The sequence below is a fragment of the Anticarsia gemmatalis genome, chromosome Z, assembly GCF_050436995.1.
Source record: "Anticarsia gemmatalis isolate Benzon Research Colony breed Stoneville strain chromosome Z, ilAntGemm2 primary, whole genome shotgun sequence".
Lineage (NCBI taxonomy): Eukaryota > Metazoa > Arthropoda > Insecta > Lepidoptera > Erebidae > Anticarsia > Anticarsia gemmatalis.
In genome coordinates, this window is record NC_134776.1 from 3,088,983 (window position 1) to 3,108,168 (window position 19,186).

At 36.5% G+C, this 19,186-nt stretch overlaps 1 protein-coding gene across 2 annotated transcripts in view; it reads left to right on the forward strand.

The window, feature by feature from the left end:
- Vps13B (vacuolar protein sorting 13B) overlaps positions 1-18,869 on the forward strand; it is an 88,864-nt gene extending 69,995 nt beyond the window's left edge. For both annotated transcript variants that reach the window (XM_076134290.1, XM_076134291.1), the window contains exons 67-87: positions 922-1,077; positions 1,432-1,533; positions 1,643-1,740; positions 2,024-2,216; positions 2,614-2,775; positions 3,256-3,415; positions 4,027-4,175; positions 4,494-4,565; positions 4,823-4,871; positions 5,917-6,180; positions 6,619-6,711; positions 7,565-7,713; positions 8,071-8,311; positions 8,763-8,980; positions 10,034-10,169; positions 10,546-10,824; positions 11,084-11,271; positions 11,686-11,841; positions 12,300-12,395; positions 12,929-13,003; positions 13,340-18,869. In XM_076134290.1, coding sequence (XP_075990405.1) covers positions 922-1,077; positions 1,432-1,533; positions 1,643-1,740; positions 2,024-2,216; positions 2,614-2,775; positions 3,256-3,415; positions 4,027-4,175; positions 4,494-4,565; positions 4,823-4,871; positions 5,917-6,180; positions 6,619-6,711; positions 7,565-7,713; positions 8,071-8,311; positions 8,763-8,980; positions 10,034-10,169; positions 10,546-10,824; positions 11,084-11,271; positions 11,686-11,841; positions 12,300-12,395; positions 12,929-13,003; positions 13,340-13,516 — 3,213 coding nt within the window. In that variant the 3' untranslated portion in view covers positions 13,517-18,869. The remainder of the gene's footprint in view (positions 1-921; positions 1,078-1,431; positions 1,534-1,642; positions 1,741-2,023; positions 2,217-2,613; positions 2,776-3,255; positions 3,416-4,026; positions 4,176-4,493; positions 4,566-4,822; positions 4,872-5,916; positions 6,181-6,618; positions 6,712-7,564; positions 7,714-8,070; positions 8,312-8,762; positions 8,981-10,033; positions 10,170-10,545; positions 10,825-11,083; positions 11,272-11,685; positions 11,842-12,299; positions 12,396-12,928; positions 13,004-13,339) is intronic.
- Positions 18,870-19,186: the final 317 nt, after the last annotated feature.

The following is a 19,186-nucleotide window of genomic DNA, read 5'->3' on the forward strand; positions in this document are numbered from 1 at the left end:
AGGTCACATGGTCCGTGAAATTTCCTATTTTATTTTGACTCGGAGTAAGGTTGGTTCGCCTGAATTTTATAACGGACTAGTAACGTAGCAAGAAGTCTGTGGAGTTATGAAGATCTTTCAGTACGTTCAATAGTCCCAGACACGTTCGCGTTTTATACTGCGAACCTGTTTGGAACCGTTAGGCGTATTGAAAACAACATTCACCGTTTGGAAGATTACGCTCAATGTGTAAGTAAATACTGAACACGGGAAAATTTTTATCTGCATGCTTGTTATGAATGTTAAAAAATCTGTTTATATATTACTATTTTTTCTGTTTGATGCATTGTTATGTTTCCGCCCGCCTATACTCTCCTAATTTCAAAGATCGTGATATGAAACAAATGAAATTTCAACGAATATTCGTTTTTTTTATTATAGTAAGGACGGCTTATGTTGTGCAAGACGAAATCATACTTATTTGCTAAGCTCAAATATTCATGATTTTAATCAGCAATGGTAATCGACTCAACAATCAAGTATTCCCCTTTGCTAGAGGCTAGCGGAAAAACGATCTAGGACGATAAGATTTTTTATTGGATTGGATTTCTCATAATCTTAATTAGGACAAGCTTACGTAATTAATATTACGCCACTTGGTACGGTCCTTATAACCCACTTTTAATAATTGTTTCTTTTGCCTAGAACAAACCTTTAAATAATTTAAAAAATAATGTCTGTCTGTATAACAAAATTGTTATACACACATATTGTGAAAAAATGGCGAGATGACGTGGACGCATTTGAAAAGTACTGGTTGGATCTTGTCGACGATAGGGGGATTTGGAAGGGAGGGGGCAGCCCTCTGCCTAGCAGTAGGACACTCAAACGGGCTAAGACCAAAGTGTGTAAAACAAAACTAACTGGTGTATTTATTTTCAGAAACCATTCTTCATATCAGTGGAGGTGGGTCGCGAGACGTTCGTGAGCTCGCAGCTGTGCGTGAGCGCGGAGGAGCCGGGCCGCTACGGCGCGCCGCCGCCCGGACACGTGGCGCTGGAACACGCCGCAAGATTCTCTATACAGTGTAACCAGAAGGTCCGTACTTGCTATTATTATACTCTTTATTTTATTACAAGCTGACCCGCGCAACTTCGCTTGCGTCACATAAGAGAGTATGCGTTATAATTTTCCCCATTTTTGTAACATTTTTTACTGGTACTCTGCTCCTATTAGTCGTGGCATGATGATTTATAGCCTTCCTCGATAAACGGGCTATCTACCACTGAAATATTTTTTCAAATCGGACCAGTAGTTCCTGAGATTAGCGCGTTCAAACAAACAAACTCTTCAGCTTTATAATATTAGTATAGATTTCCTTAATTTTTACATTTTTAAACACATTATATTATTACTATTATGAGCCTATTTCACTTCTTTTTCTATTCGCAGGTGGCGCTACTGACTATGTATTATGAAATCAAGGAGCAGATCAACGTGCTAGGCATAACTTCCACTTATATGCTGATCAACAGACTTAACAGAGATGTATTGGTACGTATACTTACTTTATATACGATTGACTGACTGACTGACGGACCGACTGCCTGACTGACTGATTTTCATCATAAACATATTTATATTGCGTGATGATTGAACACAGGTGTCCGCTATTGCCGAGCCCGCGGACGACGAAGACAATCAACACAAACCTTTGAGAGTTACTACATTCAAAGTAGTTAGACCTACCAAAGACGGAAGGTAAGAATTTATTATCTCATTGACAATAAGATACTTGCATCTAGTCTAATCGGTTATTCTTTTTGAAATGATATAAACACATTTTAGTGTAAAAGTACGCCACAATGACGTCACAAGTTCTAATTTTGGGATTATAATATTTTAGTCTGTAAGATATTAAATTTCAACATCATTAACCAAAAATACTAAGCATGAGCTGTTTTATTCAACCTTTAATGAGTACAAGTTTTATAACTAAGTCAACTACCGTATTCAAATTCGAATGCTTCTTTTCCTTTGATAGTATCCACGGCACTCCACTCTGTCGTTTCTGGCTACGTCATCGTTGGCGGGGCGGTGACCCATCCGAACTGCGTACATTCCTGTGTGCGGCGCTACCATCCAGCTCTTACCCAGCACGCGCGCCCGTACCCATCGTGCTGGGAGGACCGCCCGTGCGACGAGGCATCGCCTTGATCGATGAGAATCAGAACTCGGTGCGTGGATTTCTTTATTATATTTACTTTTTCAGTAGAATTGGCTACGTTGGAGAAATGGCCTAAGAAAGTATACAGCCTGAAAGTCTGTAGTAGAAGCCTTTGCCGACAGTAGGATACTGACATAGGCTTAATAAAGTAAACGTTGATTTACTGTGACGTTATTGCTACCATTGCGCCGGGAGTCGTCGTGCACATAAAACAATTATTTGTGCAATCCACAAATGATTATTTCGGGTCTGTCTTTGTGGTTTGTACTTTGTGTCCGTTGTTTATATGTCTGTTAAAGTCCCCGCGACACAAGAACAATGCTTACCAATGTGTTGACCAATTGCAGTAATTAAATATTGAGTTTATATATTTTTTAAACTTATAAATGTTATATCTTTGGTCATAGGTGCCGGTGCTAGTGAGTCAAGTGCGTCACGACAGTCGCTGGCTGGTGGTGTTGTCCCACGACCCGTGCCCGCAGTTCGTCGTGCACAACTTCACACGCATGCCGCTGTGCATCGCGCAGCCCGCCTACGACTCGCACGAACCTTCCACTTCTTATGTACAGGTTAGTATGACAACTGTGGAATTATGCTATATGCTTTCCCTGACTTCGCCCTAGTTTAAGGGTTATTTTATAAAAAACCTTGAATGTTTTAGTAGATTTTGAGTTTGTCGCGAAGAGTCAGACAGACGCAGCGGGTAGTAATATTCTTTACATTAGTATAGGTGTCGCCGAACAATAATAACGCCAATTGTCACGGTGGTTGATTAATCTACCAATCGGATGATCAAAGCAGAATTACCCTCAGAGTCGCGCCCTGCACTTAATTTTAAACAGGCCTAAATGTTGCGATTGTTCTATATTTGGAACAATGAAGCAACATATTTTATGAATTAACAACTTACAAACTTGTTTACATCTTTGTGTTTCTAGTCTATGAAAATGCGTATGTGACATAGTGGCATAGATCCTCGGTTGCTTTACATTTTATATTTCTCATTTTTAATGTTGAACCAAAACTTAACTATCTCATATTATTCCCAGGTGAGTCCCGAATGTCACGGCACTCGTTGGTACTGCACGGTACAGCCGAGGTCGGCGGTGCACTACTCGACGCCGGCGTACTGCGAGAGGTACCCGCCGCCGGCCGCGCCGCCCGCCAATCTCTCCTCCGTCACCATGCTCACGTTCGGACGAATGAAAGGTTTGTTTAATTATATTATTTATTTATTATGCTCACTAAAGACTTGTTAATAAAGCGTCTTAATCCACGCTAATACATAAAACCTTGTTTTGTTCTCAATGGGGTTAGGAGAGACCAAAGATTGCCACTTCCTACAATCACTGTCGTATAATATCGCTAGCTACAAGTACTGACCTTTTTGAAGAAAATTTCCATTTTATTCCTCGCAGTAAAATTATTTTGTTATTAAACCATTACATGACCAACCCATAAAGCACATTATTTACATTTTTATTTTCGATGCTTAAGTATAAAATAATTTTCTTATGCTTAAGATTCTCAGGCATACAATAAAATCTATATCTTTCAGGGGGACACTGTCACGTGACAGTTCCTCAGAACTCAGAACCTCGATTGAAAACTATTTGAAAGCGACTATATTGTACATGGTTTTCTCCCTTAGATTATAGTGACCATCGATTTGACGTACACTAGTGGTCAACTGAGATACGTGATACGCATACATAAATACTTATATAATCAGACCATAAAGACCCCGTAAGTTAATTATTACCAGACTTCAGAAAAAAAAACCTGAATTTTAATTAAAAAGTATTTTTCTTATCGTTCAGACGAGGCTAACGTGCTATGCGAGTGGTGCGCGCCAGTAGCAGCGGCTGATGGTGAACAACTACTGCAGTTCCACGGCGGTATCACTGTCAAACTGCGTGTACGAACACACCCGCACTCCACACTGTTAGAACTACAGGACACAGATCATGTAAGTAGAAAACAAACGATGAATATTATAAAGTGTGATGGGTCATGTGATCTTAACTCACTGCTGTGCCATGGCTGGGCAAAGACTTACTCCCGCAATAAAGGAGGTGTTAGGTACTTTGGGTTTAATTCCAATACAAGGATCAAGTATTTGTTAATTGCACTTCAGTTATTTGGTTCTAGTCTCTATTCAAAAGAAGTTAGTATTTGGTTTCAAGGATATAGTAAAAAGGGCTTTATGTAGGATAAAAATTGGTTATTTTATATATTAATTATGTATCTTTTAAGAAATTAGTAGTAATGTGAACTCATTTTACAGAATGATATATCAGCAAGCGACATAAGACGACGTCTCAACGATTTGTCGGAAGAATCATTCAAACCAATGAAAGTAAGTACTAATATTACAAGAAGCAAAGATTCACTATTTGAGCAAAAAACTATTTGCTAATATTTGGTCACACTCGTTGATACAACAAACTAAGAATTACCAGTGAGCGTCTGACAGATTGAAATAGTAATTATGTAGCTTATGGAAAAGTATCAGATAATAGTCAAAATAACAAGAAGTGTTGAAGCCTTAAATTTTTTTTACCGTGCAATAATAGCTAACTTGATTTGAGAATAATCATTGGTTATTTCTTTCAGAGACAATCAGACGCGCTCGAATTACAACGGACAGACGCTATCTCTAGACGTGAGTACATACTCTACTAATACTAATCAAAGCTTATTATTTAATAGAATATTTTGACGAGTATCTATACTCTTTAAAATATAGCTTGATTAAAATGACAGTTCTAAGCAAAACAGAGCACCCAACTTTGTAGTGACGTCTAACGAGTATTACAAATTGAAACACGAAAAATCTGTCTTGTCTAGCATTATAACTATTTTTTAAATACAGATCCTCAATAAGAAATCAGAATAATTCAATACAATCAGCCTTTAAACTAAAAATCAGTACTATTTTCTTTAGTCTTAAAAATAAACCTAATAATTTTCAACCTCTCTACAAGGCTACGTCATGTTGTAAAAATTTTAGTGAGGAGACACAATAGATAAGAGTAAATCATCTGATTAATCGTTAATCGCGAAGTACACTTTGATACTATTCGTGACCAAGAATTAATAATTAATCTCCAAGATTGTTCCAGCGATTCTGATGATAGCGATGAGGATGATACTGATTTAGGATGCGCACTATTAATTGCGCATCCTTTATTACATCATCTTCATCCCTATCATCAGAATTGCACCATTAACTGAATAAATTAATTTTATTTAACTTTAATTTCATTGTTTTATTTAATTGATCCTAATTAATACTAAACTAGGAGAGGTCTCCGTGCGGTGTTAAAAGTAGGGCTGGTCGTCCTATACGAATTTGCTTAAACAATAAGATTCACAACAACAATTCGTAAAAAGCTAATTCAAAAATAATTGAATCGAATATAATTATTTTAGATTCGATTTTTTCGCTATCGATTTTGATCAATACTTCTACAACCCTAGTCAAAACAGTTTGACATCTGTCATTCTAATCAAGCTATATTTTAAAGACTATAAGAAACGCAAAATGCATTCTGCAGAAATAAATTTATAAGCATTTCAAGGCTATTGAAAGTCTCAATCTAAGACACTTAACTAAAATTAGGAAATTGCTGTAGAATTTATTTTATTTTAATGACGAAGTATAGAATTAAATTTTACAACTTACTTAAAGAAACATATTTTCACAGTACTCCCAGTAAACGAGTTGGATCAAACATCACTGACTAGTAAAGTAGTAGAGCAAGCGCGGAGCACGGTTATCGAAGACCCATTGAAGAGTAGGATCATAGTACAAGAGACGTTAAGTACTACGGAGGAAGAGCCGACGACTAGTAAGACAGAGGATGAGACGCCGGTGCCGGTGCCCAGTGGTACTGACGTGGAGGAAACCAGGCCGAAGACTGATACTGAGTCCTTTAAAGTACTGTTCGCTGAAACTATTAGGGATAGAGGTGTGTGCATAAATTATTCGATATTAACTTATTTGGCTGCTTCTATGATGCGTTCGGAAGTAAATCTGATTGCGGATCACTAGGTTTCGGGTTTGATCCCTGGGTCGGGCAGAGTGATGTTGTTCTTTTCTAATTTCCTAATGTTCCGGATTTTGGTAACGTGCCTGGTAAATGCCAATATGCTCGCCCCCTAGTACGTCAGATCGAGATTCTAAGAGCGTGGAATACGCATAAAATTGAAGCGGGTGATTTGCACGATTAAACAGAAGCCTTAGTACAGTCTCTATAATATCACGTATTTTTATTAGCGTCCAGGATTTCCAACTCTCACAAAAGTTCTTTGTGTTGACATTGACATTGTGCAGTTACCGATAATAAGAAATGTAAAGTAGGTACAGATAATATATAACAATTTTACATTGATAATTTTGTCACCAGATATGGAGGATTCGGACTATCATTTCTATGACCGCTACCCAGAAGAAGGCAACGCGACAAGCTCTTTCGATATGGGCAGTGGATTGACTTCAGGTAAGCATGCACACCTCACATATTATCTTACAGCGCTTGTCACTCTTGCAATAATAGTACTAACAAAATTTTCAGACTGTTTTTCTACACTATTAGCGTTCTTCATATCTTCATGTGGTAGTGTATGGTATGACACATGTGCACGTGCGTTAAAGCATCTAAGACGTGTAAGTGCACTGGTATAAAATATGAGCGTAATAATAGTGTGGTCAGAATAAAACGAACTTTGTTGAGATAGAAAAAAATCAAAATATTTTTGTATCAACCTCAGTGATTCCGTTTACTGATTTTCCTCATATTACTCACTGATGAGTATGCCTCGTCACCAAACGCTTTGAGTGTCCTGCAGTAGTCTGATTCAAAGCATTCTCATTTACACAATCATATTTATCTATAACTAGCCGACCCGCGCAACTTCGCTTGCGTCACTTAAGATAATCATACTTTTCCCCGTTTTTGTAACATTTTTCACTGTTACTCTGCTCTTATTGGTCGTAGCGTGATGATATATAGCCTATAGCCTTCCTCGATAAATGGGCTATCTAACACTGAAAGAATTTTTCAAATCGGACCAGTAGTTCCCGAGATTAGCGCGTTCAAACAAACAAACTCTTCAGCTTTATAATATTAGTATAGATATAAAAATGAAGTGCTAAATGTGTTGCAAAGCGAAATCTCGAAAACAGCTGAACAGATTTCGCTAATTCCTTTTTTGAAATATTACTTAAAGTATGAGAATGATTCTTACGTAGAGAAGTTTTATAAAATTACAATTAAATAAAAATCAATCTACTGTTAGTCAGTACGATGTTCGTCGGGTCAGCTAGTATAATATAAACATTTGTTATATAAGGTATGGAAGTGTCAGTGTGGTCGGAGACGGAGCGTGTTCGCTGCGTGATAGCGGGCGTGGTCGTCGAGATGGCAGCCAGCGCTGACGTGCCGCCGCTCTTCGCGCTGCATCTCGACAGATCCGCTATCAGAGTCAACACTGATAACAAGGTAACATCTGATTATGCATCGTAACTTACTTGTACTCAAATAGGTACTCTTATGATTATATTTTCCCGATGACGAGTCAGTGGAATGATTTTGACGAATACAGAAGCATTAATGTAACTGAATAAAATCATCATTTTAAGGGGGAAATAAATACATTATCGCGAAGCAAGTAAGAATGAATAGCTTTGTCTAAACCTTACATAGAGTCCCAATTTCAGTATTTTATTTATTCCGTCCGTTTCATTTAAATCGTTAGACTTTTATACTCTGGAGTGCAACTACACTGAGAACCTTTATCCCTAATATGAGATTTACGTTACTTCTGTCACTTTTATTCACAATACATGTTTGTTACAGAGACTGAAAACAACAATATCAATAGCAGACGTGCAGATCGACAACTTGCAATACGACAGTGGTCAGTATGACTTCGCGGTGGTGGCGAGCACGCGCGCGTCCCCGCTCGCGCCCGACCACTGGCCCGCGCTGTGGAACATGTTCGTGGAGGAGCACACCTTCTCCACCAGGCAGGACGACGCCCGGCTGCTGCTTAAGCTCACACATGACTCGTGGAGCGACCATCTTAACACTTACAAAGGTAAGAAAAAATAGGGGGCTTAAAGCTAACTACCGTTAGAAAGAAACAAAATACATGGTTTTCTAGATTCCAATTTGAATTCCTGAAATATTTTTTACATTGTTTCTTATCTAATTAGAGATTTTAAGTAGAGCACATTATTTTAAGTTTAGACTATTTTAAGTAAACTTCTGTTGAGAAATTAAAAGTTCGTTACAATACGCGTTAGAATATGTGACGGTGGCGATACCTGCTCTTGCAAACTGAAAGCCTCTTGTAATTAATAATGATTAAAATCATTGTTTTTTCGATATACTGACTTTTTCGGTAGCTAAAAATTGGTCTGTTAAACGTGCTAGAACAATTACATAATCAAATACAAATGAACAACAACAAACAAGATATTTTCTTTTGAAAATGTTTCGCGGGTTACACTCTCAGTGCAACAACTCATTCTATTTATTTTTCACAGAGCTGACAGAAGTAGAAATCCGTATGGGCAGCCTAGCGCTGTACGTCGAGGACGCGTACGTGACCGCGCTGGTGGAGCTGTCGCGGCTGGCCGTGCCGTCCGCGGCCAGCGCCGACCTCGCGTCCATCCTGGCCGAGGAGCGCTCGCTACGCAACCCGCTGCGACTGCGACTGTTGCACGTCTACCCGCTAGACCTCACGCTTACTTTACATACAGCTGTAAGTTATTGCACTTATTTAATACCAACGTTAGAAAATATAAAAGTTGATTTTTAACTCCTATTTTTATCCGCTAGATGATGATTTTCTAAAAACACTGAAACACCTGTTTTTGTATTGTAAACGAAAATATCAAAAGTGAAGTTTTATGCTTCTAGCTCCGAAATTTACGACAATTAGGACAATTATTTTTATATGTATAGATTATTCTCAACATATTTTTAAGAATCTATTATGAAGACATAGCGAGAAGCTTATGGAGGTGCGAAGATGAAGATTTTTCAATACGCCTTATGGTTCTAGGGACATTCGCATTTTATGCTGCGAATGTCTCTAGAACCGTAAGGTGCATGAAAACAAAACTCATCGTTAAGAAGATTATGCTGAATATGTAAGTAAAACATGTATTTTATACACATCTGCCTACCATCTACGGGTATAACAGTCGTAATGTTCAACTCGCGACGGTGGCTGTTAGTCTATTACGAAGACATAGCAAGAAGTTTGTGGAGTTGTAAAGATCTCTCAGTACGTTCTATCAGTTCTGCAGACGTCCGCGATTTATACTACGAACGTCTCCAGAACCGTTAGGCGTATTGAAAACAAAATTCACCGTTGGGAAGATTACGCTCAATGTGTAAGTAAAATATACTGGACACGGGAAAATTTTGATCAACATGCTGGTTATAAATGTTATAAAATGTGTTTATTTATTACATTTTTATCTGTTTTCTGTATTGTTACATTTCCGCCTGACTATAATCTCCTTTTGTTATTTTATCGTATTGGTTGGTACGTTGGTTAAAGGGCAGGGCTGAACAAATCGATATAAAGGTATATTTGATTTATTGTAAAAAATGTGTCTGATGTGTCTACTATATACCATTTTTCGGATGGACCATGCGTGACCCAAACATAGTACCCAAAAAACTAAATACCAAATTTAACATGATTATTTATTTGTATTATTTTTTTATTTATTTATTTGGGGGAGGCCTTTGCCCAGCAGTGGGACAGTACAGGCTAACAAAAAAAAAAAAAAATTATTTGTAGGTGCGAATGTACATAGCACTGGACCAGAGTCCTCTACGTCTGAGCGCGTTCAAACTGCACGACATGATGACGTCAGCGGAACGACTCACGCACGCACTCACCGTACACTATCTATCAGCCGCTATACTCGGTGCAGGTAAGGACATTCATTAAAAAAGTATTTATAGTAATTACCACTTGCTCTAACGGTGAAGGAAAACATCGTGAGGAAACCTTGCGAGCCTAAAAATTTCTTAAATACATTTATTGAGGGCATGCAAAGTCCCCAACCCGCACTTGGAGAGCATGGTGAACTTAAGGCCTTACCCCTCCCCCTCGTTTGGGAGGAGACCCTTACCCTACAGTGGGACAGTAATGGGTTAAAAAAAGTAATGTCTGTATATGCACTAAAATTAAGTGATATAAATATATTGTAAGTAATTGTGAAAGTAATGTTATAACGTAGGACCTAGATAAAACGATATTACGTATGTGTACGAGTATATAATCAATTCATCATGTCTTATGTTCAGGTTGGGTCGTCGGTGGTTTGGAACTGCTAGGCGCTCCAGGTGCATTAGCAGCACGTTTGGGCGGGGCTACAGGCGGCGTGAAAGGCGTAGCCTCTGCCACAGCTGCAGCTCTCCTGCGGTCTTTGAGCGCGTGGGCGGGGTCTCTCGCAAGAAACCTGGATCTATTGGCCGGTGATGAAGAACACGCCAGAAGAGCTGCAGCAGCCCGGCGCCGCCCACCTCCCAGTTTTGTGGCTGGACTTGTCGCTGGGATTACTAACTTTGCGATAAATATACTTGGTAACTATATTCATTTGTACTTTGGTGATATAATGATGATGAGCTTTGTATTTTATTGCAATGATGCACAAAAACTATCAAGAAACGTATTAATTAATGCCTACATAACATTGTCGCGATTAGCTAAGTACTGATCTGATAGCCATTTCTTGGTGATTATTTTACTTAATTCTAGTACAAACTTGAGTGTCTTTATGATGAAATCAAGGCGTAAATTTTGTAATGATAGTACCTAACCTCATTTATTTTGTATTCCTAGGTGCAGTAGGAGGCCTAGCCCATCACCCACTGGTCGGAGTAGCGGTCGGCGAGACAGAGAGCGGCGCAGCGGCTTTAAGACGCGGCTTATTGGGAGCATTGACTAAGCCGCTCAGCGCCACGGCTGATCTTGTGGCTTATGCCGGACATGGCTTGCTCAGGCAGACTGGTTGGGATCCTGTGCCAGAGGTAAGAATTAAGTACTTTAATGATGACAGTGTCGATGACAAGGTTGACGATTGGTGATTTGCTATTGATGATAAACTGTTGTACCTACAATGTTGGATAGCCATCCGTCATGGTGGGCTTGATCCCCCTTTTTAAATAAAGGTAGTCCATAAGAGGTTATCCAATACTGGAACCACTTTTAATTTTTCAGTATTAGCGCGGGAGTAGCATTATAAAGATGTTTTTTAGGCTAGACTAAATTATTTGGACGTGATACAAAAAAATGTTGGTGTGATCTTCAGGTATATTCTTGTATGATTTGTATACTTCCTATTGGCTAGCATGTTAGACTATAACCTGACTTTTTTTACAATGGCTGTAGGTGAACCAAATGTACCCATTAAACAGGATTCTAATATGACAATATTGTTGCAGCCTCGTAGCAAGTGGTCGACGGGTGTGTCCCGCGGCTCGGGCGGGTGGCGGCGCGACTGCGTGCGCTGGACGTTCCGGCTCGCCGAGCTGCACGCGCTCGCCGGCTTCGAAGTGCTGCTCGACAACGCGCCGCTACAACTACTGCTTACACACAAGGTACAGAATTCTCACCATAGATTAGCCTCAACTTTGATAACTTTAAAAGTTTCGCGTTCTATGTTTATTATGTAACAGGATACGGGAAACGAAGCATATACGCATTTCTCTTATCTCTTTGAATGCTTAGCGTTTCGGCGCAAGTTTCACTAGTTGCAGTTGACACAATTGACTGAGCAAGCCGGCGATCGACGTAGTTGTTGCAAAACTTAACGGTGCTTTAAAGGTATAAGATTTCTGTACCCAAAGGGTAAAACAGGACACTTTGCTTTCTATCTATCTCCAATCTGCATCTCATGAGCAGTGACTTGTAACACAGTGACCCAGTTAGCCGAAACTTTCACAGATATAGGATTTTTATTGCCGCGAGAACAACAAATCCTAAAGAGTCTAGTTAAGTCTAATATTATAAAGTAAATTGTAATTATAATGTTTTAACTTGATGTTTTTGTTCGTAGTATTTGGTGGTAGCCGAACCAGAGAGTGAGAGGATAGTGGAAATGATTGATCTACGGTTCTGTACACTGGGACCTTACCAAGGACAGATTATTGAGGTGAGTACAATTATCTATACAAGTTGGTTTTCAAATGATAGTCTTATGTTGGTATCATGACTTTGAAGGTAATGATGGTGATTACTTTACATAGAGGAGTTAAGGATGAAATTTTGGATCGGGAGAGGAATACGGATATATTATTATTAACGTTTTAAACCTTGCAGATATAATTATACATGTGAAATTATTTGTTATGAATGGTTAATGGAAAAAAAAATTACTCTATTTTCCATTTGAAGCTATACGTAACTTTTATAATGATAACGAAAAGCATATTCTTTTAACAATCTAATGGTTTCATATATGAAACGATTAAGAAAAAAAAACATATGCGTACATACATACATAAATAAAATCACGCCTTTTCCCAGGGGTAGGCAACGAGCGTAGAAAAATATAAAAATTATAATGAACATGATTATAAGAAAGTGACGCTGTTGATGATGATAAATTAAATATGAGGTTAATACTCTTTGTTTTGACACCGTTTAGTAAATAACAGTGGTGTATAATGTACTGTTGTGTTTCAGTTGAACGTGATGCAAAGACGACTGTCGAAGGCACCCGAACAGAGAGGCGCTAATGATGAAGAAGATGAATACCAGGTAAGAATATTTTTCTATTTTTCCTTTTGAGATAAATCTATTTTTTAAGTTATTGTTATTCACCTTGGAGCTCATAATCACAACATTGGTTTTCGAACGGTTTATGAAGTGTGGTCGCGAATCCAAAATGGTGACTTTCTGTCCTGATTAAGCTACAGGCTGTATTAATAATATCAATTGTTATTAGTTCTTCATAGAACCATTCTTAAGTGTGGTCACCCATCCAAACATCGACCTTAATAATGTTTACTTAACCTTACTGACTCCTTCAAATCCAGTGAATTATACAGCTTAACCATTGTTCTATATAATACCTAAACATATTTTATTTCCTAGATAACCGCAGCAGCGATGGCCCGGGTGGCTCGCTACACGGGTGCCGAAGGTACAACTGGCCCTACAGAGGAGCGCATCCTCTCTCTCCTTCCCGCACCAGGTCGGTCCCACTCACTCCACGCCGCGCTCGCCGCCGCACTACATCATAACGCGGACACACACTTCTCTTTGATGTGACAAGACTAAATACTACATTTGTAGGCTCAAAAGACATTTTATGACGTCATTGATTGCGTAACAATGTAATGCAAGTTATAAAATTGTACTAGATATGAGAACGTGTATAGTTTTGAAAATATGACGTCATCACACAAGACGTTACCTTTAGTCAAATGTGGTTAATACAAAACGTTTGATTTGATTCCTAAGCCAATCAAATCACTAAAGAAAATGTTGGGCAGTCAATAAAGTGCGGTCACTATGCTCTAAGACTATACTCGACTTCAAGTCATGGTATCTCAAGTTTGTAACATATGACGTCACGTTACTTCAAAACGTATGAAAAAACAAACGACTACTATGAGATAATTTCAAGGGCTCAAAAAGTCTATTCCAGCGATAGAATCGCATTTATATGACAACTTGTTTATATATCGATACTGTATCGATCGATAGTTTGTACTGTACTTTCGCTACAAGAATAAAATCATATGAAACGTCAAAATTACTTCGAGTGTCAAAAATATTTTAGTAATATTCTTCTTATTTCTTTGTTAATAGTATCTTTCAATTTGTCGCTTACTTTTGATTATTTCTAAGTAAGTCTCGTTAATTATGGTTCTCTAGTCTCAATTCAAGTTTAGTATCTTTTTTTTATTAATTCACGATACACCAAATTCAAATATAATACTTTGGACTTTCTATTATAAAGATATATCAATGTGTCTATCTTTCAAATACAACACAAATTTCCACGTTTCATATGACTTGTTCCTGTAGTTAACTTATGTGTGAAAGTTATTTATTGATGCGTGAGCGTATGTGTACGTAGGGTGTACGTTACTTACGTCTTTATGGACGTGGATGTGTAGTTCGCTAATGTAAGTCCATGACATTGTTCCTTTATGTTTGTCTAACATTTAACTCATAGATGGGCTTAACACACGATTTTCGCTGTGAAATCTTGCATAGGAAAGGATTCTTACATTGTATTTTACTGATTGGTCTAGTGTTAAAGTAATTAGTAATTAACAATCAAATGACTTCTGTCTTAGGGAATTTCAAACAGTCTTTAGTATGGGATGTTAGATGTTGAAATTTTGTTGTTATAGACAGGTTTTGCTATTGCACAAGTAAGAAAAAAAATACAAGATCTTTTATTTATGAATTTGTCGAACAACTATTGACTAGAGAAAACAATCGTGTGTTGAAGTCTCTTCTTAATGTGTAAAAACTACGCTCTACTGTGACTAGTATTATCGAGTATTATAAATATAATATAATGTATAAAACATTCCTATATACGTTCACTATATCTTCCATGACTCTTACATACAACTTCCCTCTACCCTGCCACTCTTCTAGACCACAAGAATTAGGCGATTGGAAATATTAAAAAACAGTTATTTCATATTGAAGTTCTACTTTAGAAAAATTTCTTTGCGTGAAACTATTATTTCTTTTTTTCCATTTCTCTTATTTGTTTTAATATAAGCAATTGTATAAACGCTGCAATCGATTATTTCACATAGACGGTTTTACCCTATAGACGTAATATGCCACCCCGACTATATTAACCTATGTAAATACAAAATATAACTTGATACGCTTGCTGGTCAAGATTTAAGATTATTAATATTATGTACTTTAGTGAAATTTTGGTGAGTTAAATAGTTGGAGAGTAATTTAAAAGAAAATCTAACTCTTGTGGTCATCTCATAACATCTAATTTAAATTACAAAGACTGACTCGTTAACACGACATTGACACTGATTTACATCAACATTTATATAAACTAACTAACTACTAACCAAGTATATAAGTTTGAGTGATTCTTAGAAAATTCTTAGTATGTATGAGTGTGTACTTATAACTACTATGTTTAAATGTCACTCTGATTACAAGTTCCGACAGAGGCGCTTCTATACCTCATTTTCAGTAGCAAAATTAAATTTTGAATAAGTAATTTTACAAGGTTTAGTTTCTTAATAAGAAGTAGCCAGATATTACGACGAATGAGATCCAAGAAATTCGATATTACCATTTTCCTCGAGAGATAGACCTAAATGTCTATGACAAAAAAACACAAAATTTGACATTTACCCCCAAATATAGGATGAATCCCCGAGCATTGTTAATGTTCAACACGAAATCCATAACAACATGACATAATTGAAATAAAAGTTACGAAAAAAATGCACGAAATACTGAATACGTTTGTACGTGTAGACATGACGTATTTACCGAACCTATATTATTTATCATTCTGTGACATTGATGCTACAGTCATACAGAACTATTTTTCCGTAGCTCATACGAACCTGAAATTGGGTTATGATAATCTGATAAGCTTATAAATTCATTATTGGCTAGTGAATATAAATACGCGCTTATCACAGCGTATACGTATAACAACTTGCACGCACAGCAAAATATACCCCGTTACACATTTAAAAATGTAATAATTATTATCAACGAATATTAATTACTTGTTATTCACTCAATAAGAATTGAAATATAAATATTTAATTCATATTACTAGATTTAATGTTCATTTTATTCAATACAATTTACAACTTTACACACATTCAACGTTTTTCATTAAAAAACATCTTATTTTACGATGTTTCAAATATTTTGTCAATGCAAAAAATACATACTATTACTGCATACTTTATTCACATTTTGATATTTCTCCGTATTTCAGGAATTTAGCAAATTATTATTAAATTTTACATCTCTTTTACAATGCATATTAAAGTTACATAGAAAATGGCCGTTTTTATGTGAGTTCTCTCAGAATTACGTCTTCTATACAATATTAGTAAATTACGCTAGTGTAATACGTCATTTTGATTGCATAAATAAACATGTGTTCATAGCTATATCGGTAAAATCGGTATACGTTCGACAAACTTAACGAAATCCTTAGTATATTTCGCTTGAGGGACGACTAAGGCACGGTAATATCCCTTCCGCATTCCGGGAGAAGACCCTTGCCCAGCAGTGGGACATTGATAGGTTAAATTTATTTTATAGAATAAAGACATTGAACTTTGTCTTCATGTTCGTTCAGTGGCAAGGTTCTGTATAATATCTAATTCACATACTTAGAAATTACGATGCGAGAGCAGTGCATGGCCGCAAATATATTTGCTGGAAGGAGTATCAACATTTCTTAGTTTGTTATGTTACGTATGTGTAGATACGAATGTCTCTCATCTCGTACAAGATCAGCTGGTGAAGTTATTCGTTCAAGTTTGTCGATCGTTGCCCCTATTGATTCGTCTGTACTGAATAACTTTATAAATGTGTAGTAGTTTAAATATTGTCTGAATATTGCACCATTTTTATTAGCACCATTATACAATCTTGTTGAATAAGTAAACGGGTAACTTTGTATGTGGGAACATGGTCAATTTAGTAGTATGACATTCAAAACTAACGTCCCATCACCAGCAACAAAAGAATAGATTAATTGATACATGTTGAGAAAGTGATTATTCTTTTCAATGACGACAGTTCAGATCCAATCCATGGGGTTCTCATGGTATCTTGCCGCATGGAATTCAAACAAAATTAAGATCAAATTCTAATAGTACAAATACTTTTAGAAACAGTTGACTTAATTGTGTCTAAAACAGGATCCATGCATTTTTGACCTTTACAAATAATGTATTGTGTAGGGCGTAACATTTATTTAAAGTTATGATGTTCAATGAAGTCTTACGTACAAAGTTGCCCATTCCGTTTTAGAAAATAATTCAATCGAGCATTTAAGTCTGGTGATAGCCATAAGATTCAACAGTTCAGCATTTATTATGCACAGAGGTTAAAAATATCTTGCAGTTTCTTTCTAATTCCTTTCAAAAGAAAGAGATAGCAGTAAAATGAATGTCTGTAGTTTGAATTCTGATATTGGAATTGATGTGATTGCACCATTTTATTTGTATTTGTATAGATGTTGTAAATATTAAAAAATAAAACCAATTATGTTCCTTTCGTTGTAAATGTTAGGCTGACGCGTAATTGCGTGTAGGGTATTTGTTTAAAATAGATATTTTTCTTTTTCCATAGTTAAAATATTCTTATGTAATTTTCAATATTAGCACTTTTTTCATATCCTATAAGCTATTTGATTTAGTTCAAGTTTATTACCTCCTCTCGTAACGAGTGGCGTCGTGTTCTCCCAGTCTGAGAGCAATCTTTCTCATTTAGAGCAATTTGATCCCATTTTTAAGGGAAGACTTATACCCTCTCACAATACTATGAAATAGATTTCCTTTTAGACTAAGAGAAAGACTTTCATCTCGAACCGAGAGCAGACTGTATCAGGTCCTGGAATGTGGGAATTTAATAATAAATTCAGTTTTGTTAAGTTAAAGACTAGATTTAAACCGAAGTAGAGGCCAAAATTATTAGTATTTCTAGTTATAAAATTGTAGATATTATACTTTATAGTAAACAAGTGCTTTCAGAGCAACTAATATTTATTTATATATTTATTGACCTATTGAATCTGTTCATAAAGAAACGATTGTTTGTGAAAATATATGTTCTTTGACGGTTAGTTAAATATATGAGTGATTATTTAATGTTATTGATAAACATCTGTGGTAATTCGTGATTCCTTTATGTAAAGATAATTTCTACTTTCTTTTGGGTGGTGGAACGGGTAATAGTCAGTTGATTTTGACCAGTAAGTCACGAAAATGCACTGAAAATGACACGAAAGTCCGTGGATTGCACTTTTTGTCTAATTAAAAAAATATATTTCTTAATATCATGGAATATTATATTTAATAAAACAGAGTCATTTTATTTAAACGAATCACGAATTGTTAGGTTAATAATATTATTCCAAAAGATCGCAATCTTTATACCCTTCCTTTGAAAATAGATAATTATATAGTTATTTGCTAGTTAAATTGACATTCAATTAATAAAAGTAAGCTTGGTTTTATAGTATCGCTTACAGACCGCGCGAATAGTAATGAATTTTAAAGCTAATGGGCGATTTTGTACCACTATCGATAACCGAGTAACTATAGAGTTTGTATAAACCTAATCAGCACCACGGAGCCCCATGGCGTATGCCGCGCGAACTGTTCACGAGTAAGTAGATTTTAACTACTTTTCATAAAGTAGTTTAGCGAGATTTCCTACTCCTACTATTACGTACTATTACGCCCTTGTTACTTTCGATTTATTTTCATTTATTGGTGCAGTTTAAATATTTGTCTCCAAGCGATACTATAAAGTCAGTTTCTTAATATATTATATCAAATGAGCCTGACGCAATGTGTGTTCTGACATTATACTGTATTTGTTTCTGTACTTTTCAAATATTGAAATAAATTATTCAATTGTATTTATTTGTGTTTTCATTTAATACCTCTAAATTTCGTCACCCTAGATTGTAATGAAAGTGGAGACCTTTTTATGACAAGGTGCTTGAAGACGGTGAAAGAAATAAATCTCTGGTTTATTCATGAGGCTATAGGAAAAAAGTCATGAAAAACTTTGGACACTTGATTGAAATTGGTATTTCCAGGATAACTGTCGATTATTCAGAATCACAAAAACGGAACGGCTAATTACGAAAGACAGCTGATAACACCTGCATAATATTTTCAATAGATATACAACAATAAGTATATAGGTCCATTGCAATAAATCTGTGACCAG